The sequence below is a fragment of the Oncorhynchus gorbuscha genome, linkage group LG22 (genome assembly GCF_021184085.1).
Source record: "Oncorhynchus gorbuscha isolate QuinsamMale2020 ecotype Even-year linkage group LG22, OgorEven_v1.0, whole genome shotgun sequence".
Classification (NCBI taxonomy): Eukaryota; Metazoa; Chordata; class Actinopteri; order Salmoniformes; family Salmonidae; genus Oncorhynchus; species Oncorhynchus gorbuscha.
Genome location: NC_060194.1, coordinates 14593335 through 14616383, shown reverse-complemented (window position 1 = coordinate 14616383; position 23049 = coordinate 14593335). Strand labels below are relative to the sequence as shown.

At 44.0% G+C, this 23049-nt stretch overlaps 2 protein-coding genes and 1 pseudogene across 5 annotated transcripts in view; 1 reads left to right on the top strand and 2 right to left on the bottom strand.

The window, feature by feature from the left end:
• The window catches only part of LOC124009557 (chloride channel protein 2-like), a 66027-nt gene extending 58606 nt beyond the window's left edge, over positions 1-7421 (top strand). The window contains 11 exon segments of the mRNA XM_046321448.1: positions 422-438; positions 440-636; positions 846-979; positions 1348-1607; positions 2159-2267; positions 2322-2371; positions 2759-2824; positions 3265-3300; positions 3426-3530; positions 4233-4319; positions 4883-7421. Of these exon segments, the coding sequence (XP_046177404.1) occupies positions 422-438; positions 440-636; positions 846-979; positions 1348-1607; positions 2159-2267; positions 2322-2371; positions 2759-2824; positions 3265-3300; positions 3426-3530; positions 4233-4319; positions 4883-5431 (1610 nt within the window). The 3' untranslated portion in view covers positions 5432-7421.
• Positions 7422-7552: 131 nt separating this feature from the next.
• LOC124010061 (protein FAM131A-like) lies at positions 7553-15845 on the bottom strand. Of its 3 annotated transcripts, none has more exons than XM_046322393.1 (5): positions 15590-15845; positions 10373-10481; positions 9826-10011; positions 8945-9085; positions 7553-8527 (listed from the first exon to the last, which is right to left on the bottom strand). In XM_046322393.1, exons 2-5 carry the CDS (start codon positions 10458-10460, stop codon positions 8028-8030), a joined length of 915 nt encoding a protein of 304 aa, XP_046178349.1. In that variant the 5' UTR covers positions 10461-10481; positions 15590-15845; the 3' UTR covers positions 7553-8027. The 3 variants fall into 3 exon arrangements, with proteins under 3 accessions (XP_046178349.1, XP_046178350.1, XP_046178348.1); XM_046322394.1 differs by lacking the exon at positions 15590-15845 and adding an exon at positions 12990-13142 and having other exon boundaries at positions 7553-8555; XM_046322392.1 differs by lacking the exon at positions 15590-15845 and adding an exon at positions 12990-13142.
• A 5409-nt stretch (positions 15846-21254) lies between these two features.
• Positions 21255-23049, bottom strand: part of LOC124010239 — a 28312-nt pseudogene continuing 26517 nt past the window's right edge. Inside the window, exon 32 of the transcript XR_006834394.1 lies at positions 21255-22813. The product of XR_006834394.1 is annotated as a eukaryotic translation initiation factor 4 gamma 1-like (transcript). The remainder of the gene's footprint in view (positions 22814-23049) is intronic.

Sequence of the window (23049 nt, the reverse complement as noted above, 5' to 3'; positions counted from 1 at the left end):
TCACCCAAACACTGCCCTGGGGCATTGGGATATTTTTTAGACCAGAGAAAAGAGTGCCTCCTACTGGCCCTCCAACACCACTTCCAGCAGCATCTGGTGTCCCATCCAGGGACTGACCAGGACCAATATGTAAATGTAACTATTACAATCACATCGCTAGCTTGAGCTTTCATTTGTTTTGTTGTCTAAAACAGTAAAGCTAACAAATAAACAGTAGCATTGGGAACCTGTTCACCTATTGCTTATGAAACATGTTTTTTTTTTGTGGAGAGATGTAATGAATGAAATGTGGACTCACCCACTACTGATCCTGTGCTAACAGCCTTTCTGTACTCTCTGTAGTTGTAAAAAAAAAAAGTTCCACCACTTTGGGCCAAGTCATATTCATCATCATCCATACTGTGTTTCCCTCCTCCCCCAGGTGCAGCGGCGTTGTCGGGGGGCAGTGACTCACACGGTGTCGACAGCAGTCATCGTGTTTGAGCTGACGGGTCAGATCAGCCACATCCTGCCGGTGATGATAGCGGTGATCCTGGCCAACGCCGTAGCCCAGTCCCTCCAGCCCTCGCTATACGACTCTATCATCAGGATCAAGAAACTACCCTATCTCCCTGAACTGGGCATGGGGCACCACGAGTAAGTCTGTCTGTCCATCTTTCCTTTGCTTTGTTCATGTCTCTATCTCCCTTGCTTTCTGTTACTCCCTTTTCTTTATTCTCTTATGTTTTCAACTGTCTTCTTGACTGATTCTCTCTTCTTAACATTATTTCTTGTCCTCTCTTCGTCTATCTCCTCTTTCATTCTTACCCCTTCTCCTGCTCTCTTCTCCTCCTCTCCTCCTTCAGGAAGTATAACATCCGTGTGGAGGACATCATGGTTAGAGACGTGCGTTACATCACTCTCTCCTCCTCCTACCGAGAGGTACAGGAGGTCCTGATGACTGGACAGCTGAAAACACTGGCCCTGGTTGAGTCCACAGGTAAGGGTATGTGTGCAACTGCACATCTGTAGTCAGCTATGAATCCAAGATGCATCCTTCCTCCGTGACACCATGACACATGTCTCCCTCTCTACCGCTTTCCTTCTTCTCTCCCGTGTCTTTCACTTCTTCCAGCCTTTTGTTTTTGTGTCCTATTCCATCTATTCCGTACTCTGCTTATTACTCTCCCTTACTGTTCCCTTTCTCTTCTCTCCTTTCTCTCCTATTCCCTGCACCCCTTTTCTCTACCTCTATCTCCTCTCCCTTATTCTCCTTTACTCTTTTCTCCCCTATTTTGTCACTTTCCCTATCTTCCTATCCCACTCTTCCCCTCTCTCCCTCCCTCTCTCTCTCTCTCTGTCCCTCAGACTCTATGATCCTGTTGGGTTCTATAGAGCGCTCCCAGCTCCAGTCACTCCTGTCCCTCCAGCTGGGTCCAACGCGCAGGCTCGACCACCTCCGGAGGCACGCCCAGGACAACGGCACACACACACACACACTGGGTGCGCACACACACCTGACCAGCCTGGACACCATGGACAGTACCCCCAGCCCACCCTGCACACACACACACTCCTACACCTCCAACTCCTCCAATACCAGCGCACGCCATGGGGTCCGCTTCCTGGTGAGTGTAGCGGAGGTGAGTCGGACTCCCGCTCACGTGAGGAGGTAGCCCTGCGTGTGACTTAAAGTCACTGTTACCGTCCAGAGTGGGGGGTAGTTTGGCTGAAGGTTCTTATCCATACATAATGTATGGATGTGGATGTGTATGGACAGATATTGCTTACAGAAAACGTGTGAGTCAGGGTGTGTGTTAGGAAAGGTGTGTGTTAGGATAGGTGTGTGTGTATGTACAGTAAGTGTGTGGGGCTGGTTTGGTGTGTCTGGTAGGGGACGTCTGTGAAGTTTGACTTACAGTATGTGGGGCATCTTCAGTACTTCAGTATGCCTTCTGCTGTCTACAGTACCTCTAACCTGTGTGTGTGTGTGTGTGTGTGTGTGTGTGTGTGTGTGTGTGTGTGTGTGTGTGTGTGTGTGTGTGTGTGTGTGTGTGTGTGTGTGTGTGTGTGTGTGTGTGTGTGTGTGTGTGTGTGTGTGTGTGTGTGTGTGTGTGTGTGTGTGTGTGTGTGTGTGTGTGTGTGTGTGTGTGTGTGTATATTGTGTGTCTCTATCTAGATCTCAACAGAGGAGTCCTCCTTCAGTGCAGCTGTGTCCAACTCTCAGCTGCCACTCAAATCTGCAATGAAAACTGTCCCTACTATTCACAACACAGAGACACCCAACAGTATACATACTCTCTCAATTAATAGAGACACGCCGACTCCCTCTCCTCTGTCAGGCTCTCAGCAGACCCTTTCCTGTGGTGACCCTGAGAGAGAGCTACTCGAGGTGAGTGTGAGTGTAGGTGTGTGTACGTGCATGTGTTTATGTTTTTGCGTGTATGCTTGTCTCCTCATATGCCTCCTTCCTTTACGTCCACTCTGTCCTCAGAGAATCTTTAGTAACTTTAAGCCCCAGCTTTGCTGTCACATGACATTGCGCTGATGTTACGCCATTGCACCTCTCCTCCCTCTCCTTAGTAAGAGAAGCATAACAAGCGTTCTGCGTTGCAGTAACATTGCATTCATATTTACATCACCCACTATCCGTCTCCTCTCTCCTTATCAGCTGGTAAGACCATTATAGAGTATAACGTTGCTGTAACGTTGTTTTTAGGTTGTGTTAACGTTGTGCTAACGTTGTGCTATGTTACTCCCTTCTCTCCCTGGCTTTAAGAGCCCGGCAGAGCCAGAGGCTCCTGAGAGCAGGGGGTCCAAACGAGTCAGGATCTCCATGGCGGCGGTAAGACTGCCGCCCGCATTAGAGCCCGTTGCTAAGTAACCGTTGCCTAGCGACCTAGCATAGAGCAAGTGACCGACCATTATCGCTTTGGGTACTTCTACCAGCCCAAAATATACTGTGGCTTTGTAACACTTTGTAGAGAGAGAGAAATGAGAAGGAGAGAGGAAGGCACAATTGACCAAATCTGAGTTAAGTAATTTTAATGATTCAGCTGATTATTTAGCCAACAAAAGCTAAATCAGCAGTGACTCACAAAGCCAGCCGAGTAACAGCGTAGCTGCAGGGGCAGAAACATGCACTTTAGATTGTGGTTATGTGTTAGTCTCATTGTTTGGTATGTGTTGTTAGTCTTTTGCGCTCATATGTATGGTATGGATTCAGTGTATATTTGTGTTTGTGTGTATGTGGGTGTAACCACTGTCTCTCTTTGTTTTCAGGAGTCCCCTGAAGTAGAGGATGACATGACCACAAACGAAGTAAGACTGAACTCTCTCATTGGTAAACTGGTGTGTCAGTCAAAAGCTAAATGAAAATGCAGTGACTGATGTGAGAGCTTTATAGATGTTCTTTTATTGGCTGAGTTTTGAATCCACTCCCACAGATAGCAGAGTGGGAGGAGCAACAGCTGGACGAGCCAGTGGATTTCAACAACTGCAAGATAGACCCCGCCCCTTTTCAGCTTGTGGAGCGGACATCTCTGCATAAGGTGTGTCGTCATCAGTTCAACTGTCACTCAATCTACCAATCTCTTACCGGTCTACATAGTAACCCAACTGATACGTCTTAGTTGTGAAGGTTTTTCTTGTGATACTTGTTGTCGTTGTTTCACTGCCAAGGCAAACATGAGCAGAGCATCTGCTAAATGACTCAAATCTAGAAATGTAACCAGGCTACAGGTGTCCGACAAAGGCTGAGTTCCATCCCTAAAAAAATGGTTATCTTCCCTTGATGACCCCTTTGATTGATGGGGTTGGTGACAGAGATATGATAACACACAGCTCCACTAGTCAGGAGACTTTTATTACAAATAGAAGTCTCTGCACTAAACCATGGTGTTTTTCTAATAGACAATTTGTTCTCAATTATGTTTTACACTCTCTCTCTCATTCCCTCTCTCCATTCCCTCTCTCTCTCTCTCTCTCTCTCTCTCTCTCTCTCTCTCTCTCTCTCTCTCTCTCTCATTCCCCTCTCTCTCTCTCTCTCTCTCTCTCTCTCTCTCTCTCTCTCATTCCCTCTCTCAATCCCCTCTCTCTCTCCATTCAATCCCTCTCTCAATCCCCTCTCTCTCTCCATTCTCTCTCTCTCTCTCTCTCTCTCTCTCTCTCTCTCTCTCTCTCTCTCTCTCTCTCTCTCTCTCTCTCTCTCTCTCTCTCTCTCTCTCTGTCTCTCTGTCTCTCTCTCTCTCTAGACTCACACCATCTTCTCCCTGCTGGGACTGGACCATGCCTATGTGACCAGTACAGGGCGGCTGGTGGGCGTGGTCTCCCTCAGGGAGGTGGGTGTTCCCGTGCATTAGAAGAACCCTTATGTCACGGTCATGTAGTTAGTGTGTAGTTATTTATAGTTATTTATAGGATGTCATCATACTATGTTTGATTTGAGTGCACTTCACCTCAAAATCACTGCAAACACATGATATGACATCACAGGAACACGTCCTCTTTACCTTTTGGCTGTGGTTGTTTGAATATTGTCACCACCTCAGATCAGTCCTAAGGACAATGTTGTGCTTCATGAATCAGAAGCAATCAAGGCTAATCAATCTGCTCTTTACAAAAGTTGATGCAGATTAACAACCCAGTGCGCTTGGAGATGGAATCAAAAGCGTAATATGAATCACTACTCCGTGTAATCCAAAATCACATCATAATGTTCAATTCTATATCTCTGTCTCTCTCTCTCTCCAATCTTTTTTCTATCCTCTCCCCCGTTTCTTTCCATCCTCTCCCCCGTTTCTTTTCATCCTCTCCCCCGTTTCTTTCCATCCTTGCTCCCTATTTGATTCCTTTCCCTCTCCCTCCAATCTCTCTACCTCTCCTCTCTCTGTCTAACCTCTAGCTGCGTAAGGCCATAGAGGGTTCAGTGACGGTGACAGGGGTGAAAGTTCGCCCCCCTCTGGCCAGTTTCCGTGACAGCGGCAACACTACCAGCGTTTCCGAGGTGACAGAGCTGCACAAGCTTTGGAACCGCCACAGAGGCCTCTCGTTACCACGGGAACCCACCCCGCCCGACATGGAGGACCAATTGGACGTTATGGATGAGGAGACCCCTGTCCACTTCATACAGGACCAATCAGATATGGAGTTTGAAACCATCCCCACTGACAATATGGACCCACCATCGGAATTGGTTCTTCAGGAAAGCCTCTCAATAACAGAGGACCAAACAGAAGAGTTTATCTTAGAGTGCAGCCCTTCCCACACTGACGAATCAGAGCTGGCCTGTGATTTTGACCCCTCCCACCTCCCTGAGACTGACCAATTGGAGCCGGCGAAGGAACATGGAACCCCACCACATGGAACCACACCCCAGAACATAGAGCAAATGGACCAATCAGAACTGCAGTGTAAGCGAAGTCCCAACCGCACTGAGGACCAATCGGAATGACAGAAGGGGCGAGGGACAGTTAGGAGTTGCTTCGTGGTTCGTTGAAATTTCTACAACCTTAGAGGTCACGTTCACCTGAATCTGTCTGTGTCCACAATGTATTGTGTGCGCGTGTGTTGGTGTAAATGAGCTCGTATTCCTGTGTGAGTGATAGAGTAACTGAGTGAATGTGACAACATGGTTCTGTGTTTAACAAAGTGTTTTGGGTGTGTGTGTGTGTGTGTGTGTGTGTGTGTGTGTGTGTGTGTGTGTGTGTGTGTGTGTGTGTGTGTGTGTGTGTGTGTGTGTGTGTGTGTGTGTGTGTGTGTGTGTGTGTGTGTGTGTGTGTGTGTGTGTGTGTGTGTGTGTGAGACTTGGTGGAACCTTACCCATGCACCCATCTGGTGCTAACACTTCTATTCTCAGTTTGATTATCAGAGCCAAACTACATTTCCCCCCCTAAATATAGCTACAAATAACACACAGAGAGAGAGAGAGCAGATCAGAGGGATAAAGGAAAGGAGAGAGAGGGAAGAGAAGGGAGGGTCTCACTTTAGATTAAGTAGCCTATAAAATGTACGTATTTACACAGCTACATTCTAAAGGACATTCTGTAATTACAGTATAAGTGCATGTACAGTCATATCTGAAATGGGATATTAAGAGAAAGACAAGAAGTTACTACCCAAAGGCAGCTGAGAAAAGGCCAACACGTTGACATTGCTCAGTCATAAAATGGCATCCCACAGGGTAAAGAGCATTTGTGAAGCACATTGTAATTAACATGCATTTAACTCAAAGTACATATAGCCTTGTCTGGCATTAAGGTAGGAGGGCGGACGGACGTTAGAGTTTCTTGTCTTGTAACAGGGTGTTTTGGTCACAGTGTCATTTTGTATCTTACATTTCTTGAGATAGGATACGATATTCACATATCATCCTATCTACTGTACCGTGTTCCGCATGTTTCCGGAATGATGTGAATGTTTGCACAGGAAAAGTTGGTTATGTGGAGAGAGAGACGACATCAGTTGTTGTGAGCACACATATGCACATGGGCCAATAGTACACGCACAAGGGCTCGATTCAATCCGTGGCGCTGAAGATCCGCGTTGCCGTGCGATTGACATTTTGAAGGCAATGTTCCCGCACTAGCGGACACTACTACGTTCACGGTAAGTGCTGCACATGTCGTCTCAATCGGAAATGACGATTACATTTCAATTGTGCTGTGGATCTTCTGTAACGCAGATTGAATCGAGCACGAAGTAAATGAACACATTCATAAATCTACACATAGAAAATAATATCCTAGAAAATACACACCACACACACACACATTGAAAATGATTAACACAACCTGCCTGGCCTTGGAAACCAGTTTAGAAATACGTACTACCAGCTTAGAAGCACAGTTATAAGTCTCCAAGTGTACTGGCGAGCAACAGAAGCCTCTATAAAGGACTGAAACGACTGTTGTTGAGAGAGTGTGTGACTGTTCTCCACAGTCTCATTATAAAAGGAGTTCACCAAACAGATGTTATGTAATTTGTCTCTTCAATCATTTCTCTTAGCTCCGTTGACAGATTAGAGCCATTATATGTGTATATATATATATATTTCAATTCTATGTAAAAACCCTGCCATAACAACCACAATTTAACAGTTCATTTTCTTCTGTAAAAAAAAGTCAGTTGCGCAAACCATTTATTGTCGTCTTACTTTTGTATGCACATAGAATGTGAAGTAGTGCTCGCCATACAAGATATAATGTAAACTGAGTCTAATGTATAGAGTGTATAAGGTCATTAACAGCGCTAGTTAAGCAATAAGTCTGTAGTTTCTCCCTTTATATAGCTCCGGCCTGTATATGGTTTGTACATATGAAAATACATTATGACGGAAATCTACGCATTGTACATAGGAGAATATGCATTTGAGATCAACAGCCATTGTTATTTTTCAGAAAACATACTAATTGTTTTTTGTACATTAAATTTCAACAAAACTTTGAGATGTAAATCTGTTTTTCAAAACTCATTTATTCTCTGTGTGTGTGTGTGTGTGTGGGGGGGTGTATTTTCCTTCTTGTCTCATATCAGAGATGGGTAAAATGATCAAACGGTGAAAATCTCTTTTTTTTTTAATCATGTTTTATTCATCCAGGACAAACCCCATTACTTGACTTCACATCATGGTCCTGGGAAAACACGGCAATAACAATCCATAGAAAACCAGTGAAATAACAACATCAAACCTCTCCGTTTGAACAACACAGTATTCGGGAATGGAGTTTCAACTCTCAAATACAGCGTAACATCAGCAAAGAAGTGGCAAGGAAGTGAAAAAGAAGAGAAAGAGAAAAGAAACAGGGTGCAGAGGAAGCAGGGAGAGACAAGCCGAGACAAGGAAGGAAGGAAGAATTGGAGGAAAGAAAGAGAAACAGGAGGAAGGAAGGAAAGGAAGGATGGAAGATGAATAAAGGCTAGCCATCACTAAGTTACATATCTAAGAGTCGACAGACTATCCAAGGGGAACACCTACAAGATGAAAAACACAACATCCACAACATCCAATGCTCCCTCTTTTCTCCTCCTCCAACCTCCTTCTCCACCTCCTACTCTTCCTCATCAAATGACGCCACTCCCGACGAGCCTCTGTCGGAGAAGAAGCTTCTCTGGCTCTGGCAGGAGTGCCACTCTCTACCTTCCTGAAACACACTCCCTTCTTCGTCTTCCTCTTCCACTTCCTCCTCTCCAAGAGACTCAGAGTGAGAGGTTGAATAGCAGGAGTCAAACCTACTGCTTCTGATCCTTGGCCTCCAGTCAGGCTTGTGGACGATACAGACACCCCCACCGGTCTCTAGCTGTGGTACAGGCTGATCCTCGCCATCCACTAGTTCCCCCTCTCTGGGGAATGGGCTAGCCCGGTCACTCTCTAGAATAGGCTGGTCATTTTGCTGTGGAGCTGGGTCATTCTTAGATGTGGGCCTATCACAGTGCAGGCTGTTGCTGCTAGAGCCAACGGGAATGGTTGAGCTGATAGAGGGTGGAACTTTAATGCTGCCAATCTCAGCCTGGAATGACACTCGGGGCTCGTGATTGGACGTTGCGGTGTCTGAGGGAGGAGCAAAGAGTCAGAACACCTGGAGATGGATGAGAAGAGAGAGATGGAGGGATGAGAAGAGGACGAGTGAGGGACAGGGAAGGAAAGAAAGAAGAGAGTGAGGGATATTGGGGCATAGCACCGAGTCTAGGGGCTCTATTCAATCTGTAAAACTGATGCGTTACAGATCCTGCAATAGAAATGTAAAGGTCATTTCCGATTAAGCCGGCATATACCGTGTTTACCGTGAACACAGTCTCCACTAAAGCAGGAACACTGCCTTTAAATTTCAATGGCGCTGTAACGCTAAATTTCCACGATGCGGATTGAATAGAGCCCGAGCTGGAAATGATGATCGAAACACACACGATGAGATGCATGACATAGATATTGGGTGTACTGCTGCGCAAAGTGGGTGTATGTGATTACCTGAGCGGGTAGAGAGTGTGAGTGTGTTTCTGTTGTTCTGGAGAAACTCTTTGTCAGCTTCCTCCTCCTCATCATCATCATCATCCACAGAAGCCCAGGCTTTCAGCTTTGCCTCAGCGATAGCAAACTGCTCTGCCACTCCTGGAAATGGACACACAAACAAATAGGACAAATATAAACACACACAGGCTAAAAACAGGACTGTTTATTTTCACCCAAAAACCTTACAGCACACATCAAGCACGGGAGAAAGTGAGACACAGACAGACAGACAGACAGACAGAGTTGTCTCCGAAATCATTAGAAAGTGAACAGGGGAGAGGCTGTATCACCATGGGGACACTAGGAGACAGTGAAGTGACAGTTGGAAGAGAGTCTAATTGGCTACCATCTGTTAGGCTCTCATAGGACAGGCCGTCATCGCTTAGGTGACACAGGAGGAGCACAGATCTGAGCTGTGACACATGCAGGGGTTAGAGAGGAGCTGTGGGACAGGTGTAAGGATGACGGGGGGGTGCGTACGTACGAACGTACGCACACAAACACATGGTGGTGGTCCACTTTACTTTTGATCCAATTGACCCACAAATCGTCAGCGGGGACGTCATATGCTAATGACTGAAATCCAGAGTAAAGTACTGTACAGAGGACACATTCCTGATACGATCCTATCTGAGACATTGGTTATTAAACACCATTGACTGCAGATTTAGTTGGATAATAGAAACAGGTGTATACATCCTCTTGAAAAATAAACTAAAAGAGATAAGCTGAGATAAGATGCATTCAAATGTATTAAAAGAGGACAACATTAAATTGCTATAAATTGGTGTGTATCAGCGGCTCTACTTTACTGGCTATGTTGGTGGAGGGACACACACCTGCAGCGAAGCGTGCCTCCTGTTCCCCCTCAGTGAGGTGGCAGTAGGAGTTGAAGTGTGTGTGGAGGGGGTCCGTGGGGGAGTCTGTGGGTTTGGGCCAACCCTTCCACTCTATGAGGTGGGCAACCCTGCCACCCTGCAGGGACGTGGGCTTGGTCACATGGTCCTTCATCGCCTGGGATATGCCTGGAGAGAGAGAAGTATGAGGCCTGGGTTAAAGAGAGTGTGACCTCTAAAAATGATGGGTCCTGGGTCCTTCAATCTGTAGTGCTGAAGATCAGCACTATAGCGCCATTGAAATGTAAAGTTAATTTCTGATTGTGCCGACATATACAGCCTTTACCGCATATACAGCCTTTACCGCATATACAGCCTTTACCGCATATACAGCCTTTACCGCGAATGCAGTCTCCGTGAACATTGCCTTTAAATTTATATTGTGCTCCAGTGCAGGTCTTCAGCGCTATGGATTGAATCGTTGCGCAGGATTTGTATGTGTGAGATGAAAGTGAATTAGTGTGTGTGTGTCTGTCTTTCTGTCCCTTACCATTTAAAGAAGATCTGGCCAGAGCAGCAATCTCCTGGATGCTGACTGCCTTTCTCGTGTCTGAAGATTTTCTTGACTTGGGGATCATTTCAGCTTCCTGAAATTTTACCTGGAAAAAAAGCAGTCATGCTCAGTATGTCACGTACACCACAGCACTTCAAGTGTTTTCTATAGTCATGTTGTAGGCCAGGGATGGACAAGTTTGATAGGGGTGGGGGGCCACAAAACATCTGAACTCATCGTGGTGGGAGGCAGGGGCTCGTGATCCTGCGTACCCACCCACATCCATGCCCCCACCTTGTGAGCAAAACATTTTAGCGGCTTCTCTGTTGACAGTGAAGAGAAAAAAATTGACGTTTTAGAGTTCATTTCCTGCAAATCTACATATTTTGCCATTTGTCTTTGTGAAATTTTATAACTCATTTCATGCAATTGTACTTGTTTTACCATGGGGCGGAGATATTTTTCAATTTTACAGCTTATTTCCTGCAAATCTATACATTTTGCCATTTGTCTTTGGAAGATTTTGAAATGTTATAACTAATTTCATACAATTCTACACATTTTGCCATGGGGCGGAGAGAAATGTTAGCAGTTTTTAATAGGATATCAGAGTGAGAGTGACTAACAAAAAACTTGACCACCTTTACTCCACACACAGAGATGCATACAAAGCTCTCCCCCGCCCTCCATTCGGCAAATCTGACCATAATTCTATCCTCCTGATTCCTGCTTGCAAGCAAAAACTAAAGCAGGAAGTACCAGTGACTCGCTCAATACGGAAGTGGTCAGATGACACGGATGCTACACTACAAGACTGTTTTGCTTGCACAGACTGGAATATGTTCCGGGATTCATCCAATGGCATTGAGGAGTATACCACGACAGTCACCGGCTTCATCATTAAGTGCATCGACGACGTCGTCCCCACAGTGACCGTACATACATTTCCCAACCAGAAGCCATGGATTAAAGGAAACATCCGCATCGAGGCTAGAGCTGCCGCTTTCAAGGAGAGGGACACTAATCCGGACGCATACAAGAAATCCCACTTTGCCCTCAGGACAACAACCTCTCACTCAATGTAAGCAAGACAAAGGAGCAGATTATGGACCACAGGAAAAGGTGGGCCACACACGCCCCCATTAACATCAATGGGGCTGTAGTAGAGTGGGTCGAGAGTTTCAAGTTCATTGGTGTCCACATCACCAACGATCTATCACTATATATCAAACATACCAAGAGAGTCGTGAAGAGGTTACAACAAAACCTTTTCCCCCTCAAGAGACTAAAAAGATTTGGCATGGTTCCCCAGATCCTCAAAAAGTTCTACAGCTGCCCCATAAAGAGCATCCTGACTGGTTTCCTGGAATGGCAACTGCTCTGCACCACAAAGGGTAGTGCGAATGGCCCGGTACATCACTGAGGCCAAGCCTCCTGCAATCCAGGACCTATACAATAGGCGGTGTCAGAGGAAAACCCATAAAATTGTCAGAGACTCCAGTCACCAAAGTCATAGACTGTTTTCTCTGCTACCGCACGGCAAGCAGTACCGGAGCATCCAGTCTAAGACCAAAAGAATCCTAAGCAGCTTTTACCCACAAACCATAAGACTGCTGAACAATTAATCAAATGGCCACCGGACTATTTACATTGACCCCCCCACGCCCCATTTGTTTTGTACACTGGTGCTACTCGCTGTTTATTATCTATGCATAGTCACTTCACCCCTACCTACATGTACAAATTACCTCTAACCATTGTTATGTTATTGTGTTACTTTTTATTCTGTTATGCTTTGGTATTTTTTGGTAAATATTTTCTTAACTCTTCTTGAACTGCACTGTTGGTTAAGGGCTTGTAAGTAAGCATTTCACTGTAAGGTCTACACTTGTAAGTAAGCATTTCACTGTAAGGTCTACACTTGTAAGTAAGCATTTCACTGTAAGGTCTACACTTGTAAGTAAGCATTTCACTGTAAGGTCTACACTTGTAAGTAAGCATTTCACTGTAAGGTCTACACTTGTAAGTAAGCATTCCACTGTAAGGTCTACACTTGTAAGTAAGCATTTCAAGGTAAGTTCTACAGTTGCTGTATTCGGCGCACGAGACAAATAAAGTTGAAATGTATCCATGAGCCTACAAAAGGTTGGACACGAGGCAGACAGTTGCCCATCCCTGTTGCAGGTTCATGGACTCAAATATTGCTCAGAGACTAGTAAGATATCATGACATCGATTATTCAATTATGTATTTTATGAAGCTGCGGACAATGACGCATCACGTCAATGAGAACGGCGAAAAGACCAGAGACAATCCTGTGTGCGTTTCAGCACGTGGACAGCAACCGCTCCTCGGAGCGTATGATGGCGCAGGAGTTCCATGACTTTGCACTAACCATTTAAAACAATTCAAATATATTTACATATTGCCTCTATGATAGTGTATTTTACAAGCAAGCAGTAGGCTACGCACGTTGTTGCATGTTGTAAGAAAGTAGGGTCCATCATAATTTCTAGGTCAACTAACAGTAACACATGAAAAAGCGCTGCCTTTTTCCATGAAGGAACCATGGGAATCGTTGGTACGAAGTCTGCAAAGGACAACTCCACCCTACCTCCTGTCGTTGTCGCCCCCCTCTTTCTCCTCCACGAAAAGTCAACCACATATTGTACACGAAGAGACGCCGTATCACCGCGGAACAAGACAACGCATTAATCAACCCCACAGCTTGTCTCTGCGAGTTTTAACGCTGCTAATGACTATACTGCCGCGACAGATGCCAAAGAAACGGTAAGCCGGTGAAACCATTTGGCTCAAACGGTTAAACTTGAGGGAGTCCAAGAGACCGGACAAACATATGGCCCGAGGCAAGCTCAATAGTCTACAGCTGTGTAAGCAGCTCGAAACCCCGATCTGCTCAACCTGCTGTGAAAGGCTACGATCCCCATTAAAATAGAGATGCACGTGTGCGTCTGGAGTCAGGGGGTCAGCGATTTTAGCCTCCTTTATTTAGACTTCAATAACAACGTTGTTATTTGGTGCACAGTCCAATACAAAACAGAGGGCTCTGGTCTACACACGTTTATACTTCTTTGGCCCTCTAGCTCTAGGTGCAACAGGTTGACAATGAGACAAGGTCACCGACATATGATGGCGAGCTTTATTGGCCCTGGGGGACAAAGAAGACTTTAGGAATTGGCCGGAAATCAGTCGGCCCTAAACTAGGCTACACGTGGTTGACATGACCACGCTAATGCCAGACATTCCTAAGCAGATTTGCGCTTAAACAGCTAACAGGAAAGCTGCCACTTTTGAGACCATGGCACGCACAGATGCGCTGTATAATGACACCCATGCTGACAATATGTGGGTCAAATACAACGTGGACCAAGACCACCATGACCATGTTTATGTTTTTGAATATCTCTCTCTCTGCCAATGTGTGTGTGTGTGTGTGTGTGTGTGTGTGTGTGTGTGTGTGTGTGTGTGTGTGTGTGTGTGTGTGTGTGTGTGTGTGTGTGTGTGTGTGTGTGTGTGTGTGTGTGTGTGTGTGTGTTGTTTGGTTTTACTATATTTGTGGGGACCAGAAGTCCTCACAAGAATGATAAAACAAGGACAATTACGACAAGTGGGGACATTTCGCAGGTCCTCACAAGGAAAAGGGCTATTATAGGCTAAAGTGTTAGATTTAGGGCTATAATTAAGGTTATGGTTAGGGGTTATGGTTAGGAGTTAGGGAAAATAGGATTTTGATTGGAAATACATTTCTTGGTCCCCACAAGGATAGTAAAACAAAAGTGTGTATGTGTGTACACGTTTTACTATACTTGTAAGTACCAGAATTCTTCACCAGAATAGTCAAACCAACTAAAAAGGCTATTTTAGTTAGTGTTGATTTAGGGTTACAAGTAGGGTTAGGGTTTAGGTTTTGAGTTATGTTTAGGGTTAGGGGTTAAGGGTCGTGTTAGGGGTTAAGGAAAATAGGATTTTGAAAAGTAATAAATGATTGGTCCTCAAAGTCCTTACAAGTATAGCATCTGTCGTTCTGCCCCAGAACAAGGCAGTTAAACCATTGTTCCTAGGCCTTCATTGAAAATAAGAATTGGTTCTTAACTGACTTGCCTAGTTAAATAAAGGTAAAATAAAAAATAGTAAGTGTGTATGTGTGTGCGTGTGAATGGGCCTTTATAGGGCAGAACTTCAAGACAAAATTAAGAAATGGAGCATTCGAACAAATAACCTAATAGAAAAACATGCATGACTGTCCTTGTTGATAGGCAACAGCACCACTCTGTAAAGGGGATTACATGTATTCTTGGATAAACATGAGCCTAGCCATATGTTCGACTTGGCATAGTGTAAGCAGCAAGGAAAGATGGTGATATGCGAGCTCCCACGCGCCTATTCAGCACCCACGCGTCTTTTCAGTACAGGGACAGATCAATGTAGGCTAATTCCATCCATGCTATTGTTTCCTTGGGTTCGATCGTGCTAAAGACTGTATTGCTTTATTTAACCAAGGAGGACAATCATTGAGAACACATTTACAATAACGACCTATTGTAGGGTAGGCCTAGAACCCAAATGTCTATAGCTCAATTAGGTAATATGTCATGTATTCTGTTGTGTTTGGAAACCATGCTAGAAAACACGGTCGTTATAGTGCTATTACAATAATCCCATAGTATGGAATAGGGGATAGATAGGCTATATAGGACCTATGGACTAATTTTATTAGTGACACCTCGTGGTGTGTTTAATCTACCGTAGGCCTACCATAGAAAGGGATAAATAAGCATGCCGTCTCTGAGTAGAATTGATTTACCGTGAGGCCCCTGCCTGTTCACGGGTGAAGTGACATGGCTATTAACAAAACGAGGCCGACAGCGGACATGATACTGTGATTGATGGCACGGTAATTGCCAGGAGAAATGAATAACGCCGGTGCCGGTGTTGGTGTGCACCGTGTGGCTCGAGCAGAGGATGCGGCATGTCTCCAAGCAACGGGAAACAACATCTGCATATCAATGACCCTGACTCTGGAGAGGGCTTTAGTAACGGGCTCCGGTTAACGTTACAGAGACTGCCGCATTGTCATAAAAAAAAGCCAATTAAAAGGGATAGCAAGCATGTCGATCGGTAAACAAAATATTGGACTTTACTTAGGGAATAAAGGCATGCAAATAAATGTCGGTCACACACATTAGCACCTACCTGTAAACCGAATAGAGGTTGCGGCACCGTCGAGCGTCGCACATGATCACAATGAGCTTGTCTCAAATCCCATTAACAGATGCTAACGTGGTGCCCCGTGTTGTTATTTCCCACGGTTTTAAACGATTTCTCTTGTAGTCTAGCACAAAACGCCCGTCTTTCACACTACAAGCCTCAGGTTGTCGCCCCGCGATATGGGCTGCTCCAGCCTACCTATATGCGCTCTGTCCAAATTGTTGGCACGCGTCATCGGCTAAAGGCGTCATAACCAAATCTGTCCCCTCCATCCAATTATCTTCCCTCCTTTTAAAACATGTTGCGAAATATTTTTGGGAAACTATTACTGGTCTGTTGTCTGTTAATGTAGATGACGTATTTGACCAAATCTAATTGGAGACAAAAATTAGCACTAATTGTAGGCTATCGCTTTTGGAACCAACAAAACTGTGGTGGGTAGTCCATTTTTAAAAATCCCTTCACCTGGATGATCACAGAGGGGTACCAAAGCAGGTACCAAGTCAATGTGCAAGGGTACGAGGAAGTTGAGGTAATCGAGGTAATATGCACACGTAGGTAGGGGTAATGGTGACGAGGAAATCAGGATAGATAATAAACAGAGGAACAGCAGCGTATCTGAAGAGTGTGAACAACGTGTGTCTATATGTGAGTGTGTGTGTAGAGTCAATATGCATGTGTGGGTGTGTTTTGTGTATGTATGTGTTTTAGATTTAAAAGGATCCCCATGAGCCGATGCCAATGGCGACAGCAGCTAGTCTTACTGTGGTCCAACACATAACGAAAAAGACATTACAACTGACAAACATTTAAAAACATTAACATGTAGTGTGTGTGTGTGTGCATATATCAGTTACACATACATGGCAGTACATACAGTTGAATTTGGAAGTTTACATCCACCTTGGCCAAATACATTTAAACTCCGTTTTTCACCATTCCTGGCATTTAATCCAAGTAAAAATTATCTGTTTCTCTGGTCAGTTCGGATCACCACTTTATTTTAAGAATGTGAAATGTCCGAATAATAGTAGAGAGAATGATTAATTTCAGGTTTTATTTATTTCATCACATTCCCAGTGTGTCAGACGTTTACATACACTCAATTTGTATTTGGTAGCATTGCCTTTAAATTGTTTAACTTGGGTCAAACGTTCTGGGTAGCCTTCCACAAGCTTCCCACAATAAATTGGGTGAATTTTGGCCCATTCCTCATAACAGAGCTGGTGTAACTGAGTCTGGTTTGTAGGCCTCAATGCTCGCACACGCTTTTTCAGTTCTGCCCACAAATTTTCTATGGGATTGAGGTCAGGCATTTTGCCACACCTTTGGAAGTATGCTTGGGGTCATTGTCCATTTGGAAGACCCATTGCGACCAAGCTTTAACTTCCTGACTGGTGTCTTGAGATGTTGCGTCAATATATCCACATAATCTTCCTACCTTATTGATGCCATCTATTTTGTGAAGTGCACCAGTCCCTCCTGCAACAAAGCACCCCCACAACATGCTGCTGCCACCCCCGTGCTTCACGTTTAGGATGGTGTTCTTCGGCTTGCAAGCATCCCCTTTTTCTCCAAACATAACGATGGTCATTATGGCCAAACAGTTCTATTTTTGTTTCATCAGACCAGAGGACATTTCTCCAAAAAGTAAGATCTTAGTCCCCATGTGCAGTTCCAAACCGTAGTCTGGCTTTTTTGGAGCAGTGGCTTCTTCCTTGCTGAGCAGCCTTTCAGGTTATGTCAATATAGGACTCGTTTTACTGTGGATATAGATACTTTTGTACCTGTTTCCTCCAGCATCTTCACAAGGTCCTTTGCTGTTGTTCTGGGATTGATTTGCACATTTCGCACCCAAGTACATTCATCTCTAGGAGACAGAACGCATCTCCTTCCTGAGCGGTATGACAGCTGTGTGGTCCCATGGTGTTTATACTTGCGTACTGTTGTTTGTACACATGAACGTGGTACCTTCAGGCGTTTGGAAATTGCTCCCAAGGATGAACCAGACTTGTGGAGGTCTACCATTTTTTTCTGAGGTCTTGGCTGATTTCTTTTGATTTATCCATGATATCAAGCAAAGAGGCACTGAATTTGAAGGTAGGCCTTGAAATACATCCAATTGACTCAAATTATGTCAATTAGCCTATCAGAAGCTTCTAAAGCCATAACATAATTTTCTGGAATTTTCCAAGCTGTTTAAAGGTACAGTCAACTTAGTGTATGTAAACTTCTGAACCACTGGAATTGTAATACAGTGAAATAATCTGTCTGTAAACAATTGTTGGAAAAATTACTTGTGTCTGCTGTTAGAACCAGTAAAGGCCACTTTACCACTCTTGGGTAGTGGAATGACTTTGGCTTCCCTCCAGGCATGAGGACAAAGACTTTCTTCTAGGTTCAGATTAAAGATATGACAGATAGGAGTGGCTATAGTCAGCCACCATCCTCAGTAGCTTTTCATCTAAGTTGTCAATGCCAGGTTTGTCAGTATAGATCAATAATCATTTTTCAACCTCTCCCACACTAATTTTTACAAAATTCAAACTTTCAATGCATATCTTTCATTATTTGGCATGAGTGCTCACTGGCTCACTGTTCATTGTTGGCATTTCCTGCGTAAGTTTGCCAATAATTGCCAACATCAAATGGTTTTGAATTGAATAAGCCATCGGATTCAATGAAAGATGGAGATTCATTTGTGTTTCTGCCCATAATTTAAAGTACTCCAAAGTTTATATCACTGATCTTGGCTTCATAATACAGTTTCTTCTTATTTTTGTTGAGTTCAGTCACATCATTTCTCAATTTGCAGTAATTCAGCCAGTCAGATGTGCAGCCAGACTCATTAGCTACTCCTTTTGCCCCGTCTCTTTCAACCATATAGTTGTTCAATTCCTCATCAATCCATGGAGCCTTAACAGTTCTAACAGTCAGTTTCTTAAAATATGTATGTTTATCAATAATTGGTAGAAGCAATTTCATAAATGAATCAAGTGCAGGAATTTGGAATTTTGGCTTTCCTGGATATAGCCACTATATTGTGATCACTGCATCCAATGGGTACAGATACAGCTTTAGAACAAAGTTTTACAGCATTAGTAAAAATGTGATCAATACATGTGGATGATCTTGTTCCTGTAGTTTTCGTAAACACCCTGGTAAGTTGATTAATAACCTAAACCAGATTACAGGCACTGGTTACAGTGAGAAGCTTTCTCTTGAGCGGACAGCTTGATGAAAACCAGTCAATATTCAGGTCCCCATCACATACACTATCAAGCATTTCACACATATTATTTAGATACTGACTGTTAACATTTGGTGGCCTATAGTAACACTCCAAAAGAAAAGGCTTTAGATGTGCCAGGTGAACCTGCAACCATAACACTTCAATAACACTTGACATAAGATCTTCTCTAAGCATTACAGGGATATGGCTCTGAATATATACAGCAACCCCTCCCCCATAAGCATTTCTGTCTCTTCTATAGATGTTATATCCTTGTATTGCTACTGATGTATCATCAAATTAATTATCAGTTAAGTGAGTCTCAGAAATAGCTAATATACTGTATGAATGTTATCTGACGTTAGCAAGTTACTGATTTCATAAACCTTATAAGGCTACATATTGTATATTAATATGGGCTATTTTCAGCCCTTTCCTGGGTAGCTTATCAGAGATGGACATAATATAGAAAACAGCAAACAAAGCTATACATTCAGCCGTCCATTAATCAGTTGGTGTGCGTAAGTGTGTGTGTGCTGCGGGGTTGAAGCTACGAACCCATTGGCTTGGTTCGCTCAGGATGTACAATAGAGTAGCAGCAGCAGCATATGCGAAGAGTGTGAAAGTGTGTCTATGTGCAAGTGTTAGGAGTGTCACTCGACACTCTCCACTTCAGCCCCGTCGATGTGAACGGGGGTGTGCTCAGCCCTCCATTTCCTGTAGTCCACGATACGTTATTTTGTCTCGTTGATGTTGCTGCCAGGTCTCTGACCTCCCTATAGGCCGTCTCATCGTCATCAGTGATCAGGCCTACCACCGTCGTGTCGTTGGCAAACTTTATGGTGTTGGGAGTCGTACCTGGCAACGCAATCATGGGTGAACAGGGAGTACAGAAGGGGACTAAGTACGCACCCCTGAGGGGCCCCCGTGTTTTGTGTCAGCGTGGCAGATGTGTTGCCTAATCTCACCACCTCAGGAGGCCCGTCAGGAAGTTCAGGATCCAGTTGCAGAGGGAGGTGTTCAGTCCCAGGCTCCTTAGCTTTGTGATGAGCTTGGAGGGCACTATGGAGTTGATCACTGACCTGTAGTCAATTAACTAAGTCATTGTCTGAGAGATTTACATGGTTAACAAAACATCACCCCAGGGTAAGCTTGCACGATATATAACCCTTATTTAAGTGTATCTAAAATTCCAAGGGAAAAATCTATGGTGGAAAAATGATTGGAATCATTTCCGTTTGACCGCTAAGTTGTATGGATGTTATGACACCTCCACTGTGGGGTTCTATAGACAGCTACGAAAATCATAGATGAAAACCCTCTTGGTACAGTCTTCAGCTTATCATGAGGTATTCTAACTCAGGCAAGCAGAACCTCGAGACTTCCTTAATATTAGAGATTGTTAATAACTGGTGCGCAGAGAGACACACCACCCCTCCTCGAGTTTACCCGACGCTACCGTTCGTTCTGTCCTGCCGATATATAGAAAAACAGAGCTAGATTGACATTTTCCATGATCACATTGTTAGGATAGTCTTGGACAGATTGTCCCGTTTATTCTCCAGTGATTGCACGTCCGCCAATAGAACGGAGGGTAGAGGCGGTTTATCCACTCGCCGACGTAGTCTCGTCCGGCATTCTACACGCCGGCCTCTTCCCTTTTCGTGTGTCAAGGCTTTGTGCCTGGTCCGGGATGAGCAGTATGTCCGTCTCATTAAAAGTAGAAATCCTCATTCAAACACAGTGCCCGAATTGCACATGGACACCTGTTTAAATTCATAAATGTTCATGTGACATAAGGATGTCATAAGGGTTGTAGGTGTAATAAAGCCCATGTATACAGGCACCAACATGTTAGAAATAAATATGGCGGAAATTAGTAATTGGAAATACTTTTTCTTTCTTGTCTGTATAAGGTGGTGGTAATGTTCAGGATAGATAAAGTTTGTGTGAACTGAAACGACCAAACACCAGAAGAAAAGCATGAAGAAACAATATTGAACTACATATTTTAAAACGATACCATCTTTGAGGACTAACACTCAAATAACAGCTATGACCACATGTATAGAATTGCAGATAACTTGCTTCAAAACTGCAAACTTCTCTCAGCTCAACAATCTTTCATTGCTGAAAATTTGATTTACAACAGCAAAATTCTCTTCACCACCAAGTTAACACTTCCTCTTCCAAATGAACTGTGAGAAGGCAAAAATAATGAAACGGTCTAACAAATCTATTCATTTTGAAATGGATTACTTCTACCTGCCATTCTCATTCCCCTGATAATACAAGTCATTATTTTTGTTGCTATCATATGATGGGGGTCCCTGGGTTGCCGACTTTACCACGGCAAGAAAAGCCCTGTACTACAGTTCCCTTAACGCAAGACCTGGGACATGTATGTACAAACTCCGCTCAGCAACAAGTCTTTTATTTGCAATTTTCGGTTTCCTCATCTTTTCCAGTTTATGATGCAAAAAGAAGCAGTAATTCCTTAAATAATAAAGAAAGCAACAAAATATTTACAAAAGTCCAATAAAACTAATCAATGGGTGACCTAAAGCACCCCTCTCTGCATCTGGACAAACTGCCACTTCTGTTGGAAAATGATACAGCATTTTATAGTTTACATTACATCAGTAATTTATTTTTTATTATTTCTGAAAAATAAAACTGACAAAAAAACAACAACTTTAATATATATGTACAGAACGCTCCTGAAATGTGATTCCACTTAAAGTAGAAAAGGCTTTCGGATCATTTCTGTTTTTCTTATTTCATCAAGTTGATTTCTGTAGGTTTCAAGTTTTAATGGTGATTTTTGTCATTAAGGAGTCCTCTAGTTATGGGGTTTGTTTTCTCATTCGACAGGGGTCGAGAGAGAACGCGCCCAACAGTTCATCATGTAACTACAGGAGAGGTAAAAGACGCAGTATCTCAAGTCAGGATTGACTACTGGGGGAGGAAGTGAAAGGTAGGCTTTAAGGAAGCATATAGAAGACCCCCACCGTCCTCCAGTAGCCAAGGTCAGAGGCTAATGGTCAAAGGTCATAATCCACCCCCCATCTTGTTTCTCTGTCCTCAAAGTCCCAGTACTGCGGTAAACAGGAAGTGGGAAAAAGGAAAAGAACCGTCGCTCAGAAAGCCATTCAGAGCCTCTATAGTCGGCAACATACGCTTGATGTCAGCTGATCAGCAAACATACCTCGTCTACATCATTAAAAAGAAACACTTCAACCATGCTGCGCACACACACACACACAAAAAAAAAAGAGAAGACAGAGCTCTGTGTTCGATCGGACGTCACACACACGCATGGCATGATACCCCACTCCAAGGGAAAAACATGCTACATGACACCTCTACCATTGTCTCTATGCGTTTGCGTGTCATATAGTATGTTGCATAATATAATTTTTGTCTACAACCACAAAGAGCAGCGTGTTGGTTTGTCATTGTTTTCTCAAGAACAACAAGTCAAAATGGTTTTATACGCAGTGACCGTAGTAGTTATTCCACGCGTTTACACAAGCAAAATCCGTCTCAATCATTTATTTCATTTTCGGCGGACACACGCCATCACAAAAGAGGGAAAAGAGAATGAGGAAGTGAGCGAGAGAGAGAAGAGAGAAAGTGATTGCATGTCAGGTCCCTCTCTAAAAAGCCTTGCTGAGGATCGATATCAGTCCGCCACATAAAAAAAGGGCCACAGAGTCCAATTCTCTCCTCGGGCTCCCCTTTGCAATACACCTCCCTAGCCATAGAGGGCGGTGGTGGTTTTAGAGAGGCCATTCAGTCCTTGTCGGACTCCTCTTCGGCCTCGCGGAGCCAGGTGAAGAAGGCGGTGACCGACTTAAGGGCCACGCCCTTGCCGGTCTGCTCTGCGGGGTCTTTGCTGGACTCCCACCTGTAGAAGGCCTCCTCTTTGATCACGTCCTCGTCGTACAGGGCGTCAAAGAACATCCGCAGCAGATCTGGCGAAGGGAGGATGCCACAGTCAGAGAGGGTAGTTAAGATGCACAGCCATAATCAGGATTCCTGAACTATGAATCTAGCCACAACACCATCTGATAGAGAAATGTGGATAAATACATACGCCTTCAGCAAACATTTTAATTCACACAAACAATCAAAGTTCATCTTACATAAAAATTGCGAGACAGAAGACAAAGCCAGTGGGGCAGAATGTGAACGACAATCACAAAATCTA

Bases quoted from the DNA above. Each gene is read 5' to 3' on its own strand.
- LOC124010061 (XM_046322392.1), bottom strand. From the start codon at position 13,040: ATGTGGTTGACTTTTCGTGGAGGAGAAAGAGGGGGGCGACAACGACAG. The intron at 10,482-12,989 runs GTAGGGTGGAGT...CTTTTTTTCCAG, and splicing joins GGGGGCGACAACGACAGGAG to GTAAAATTTCAGGAAGCTGA. The intron at 9,086-9,825 runs GTGTGTGTCCCT...GTCCATTTCCAG, and splicing joins GGAGGCACGCTTCGCTGCAG to GAGTGGCAGAGCAGTTTGCT.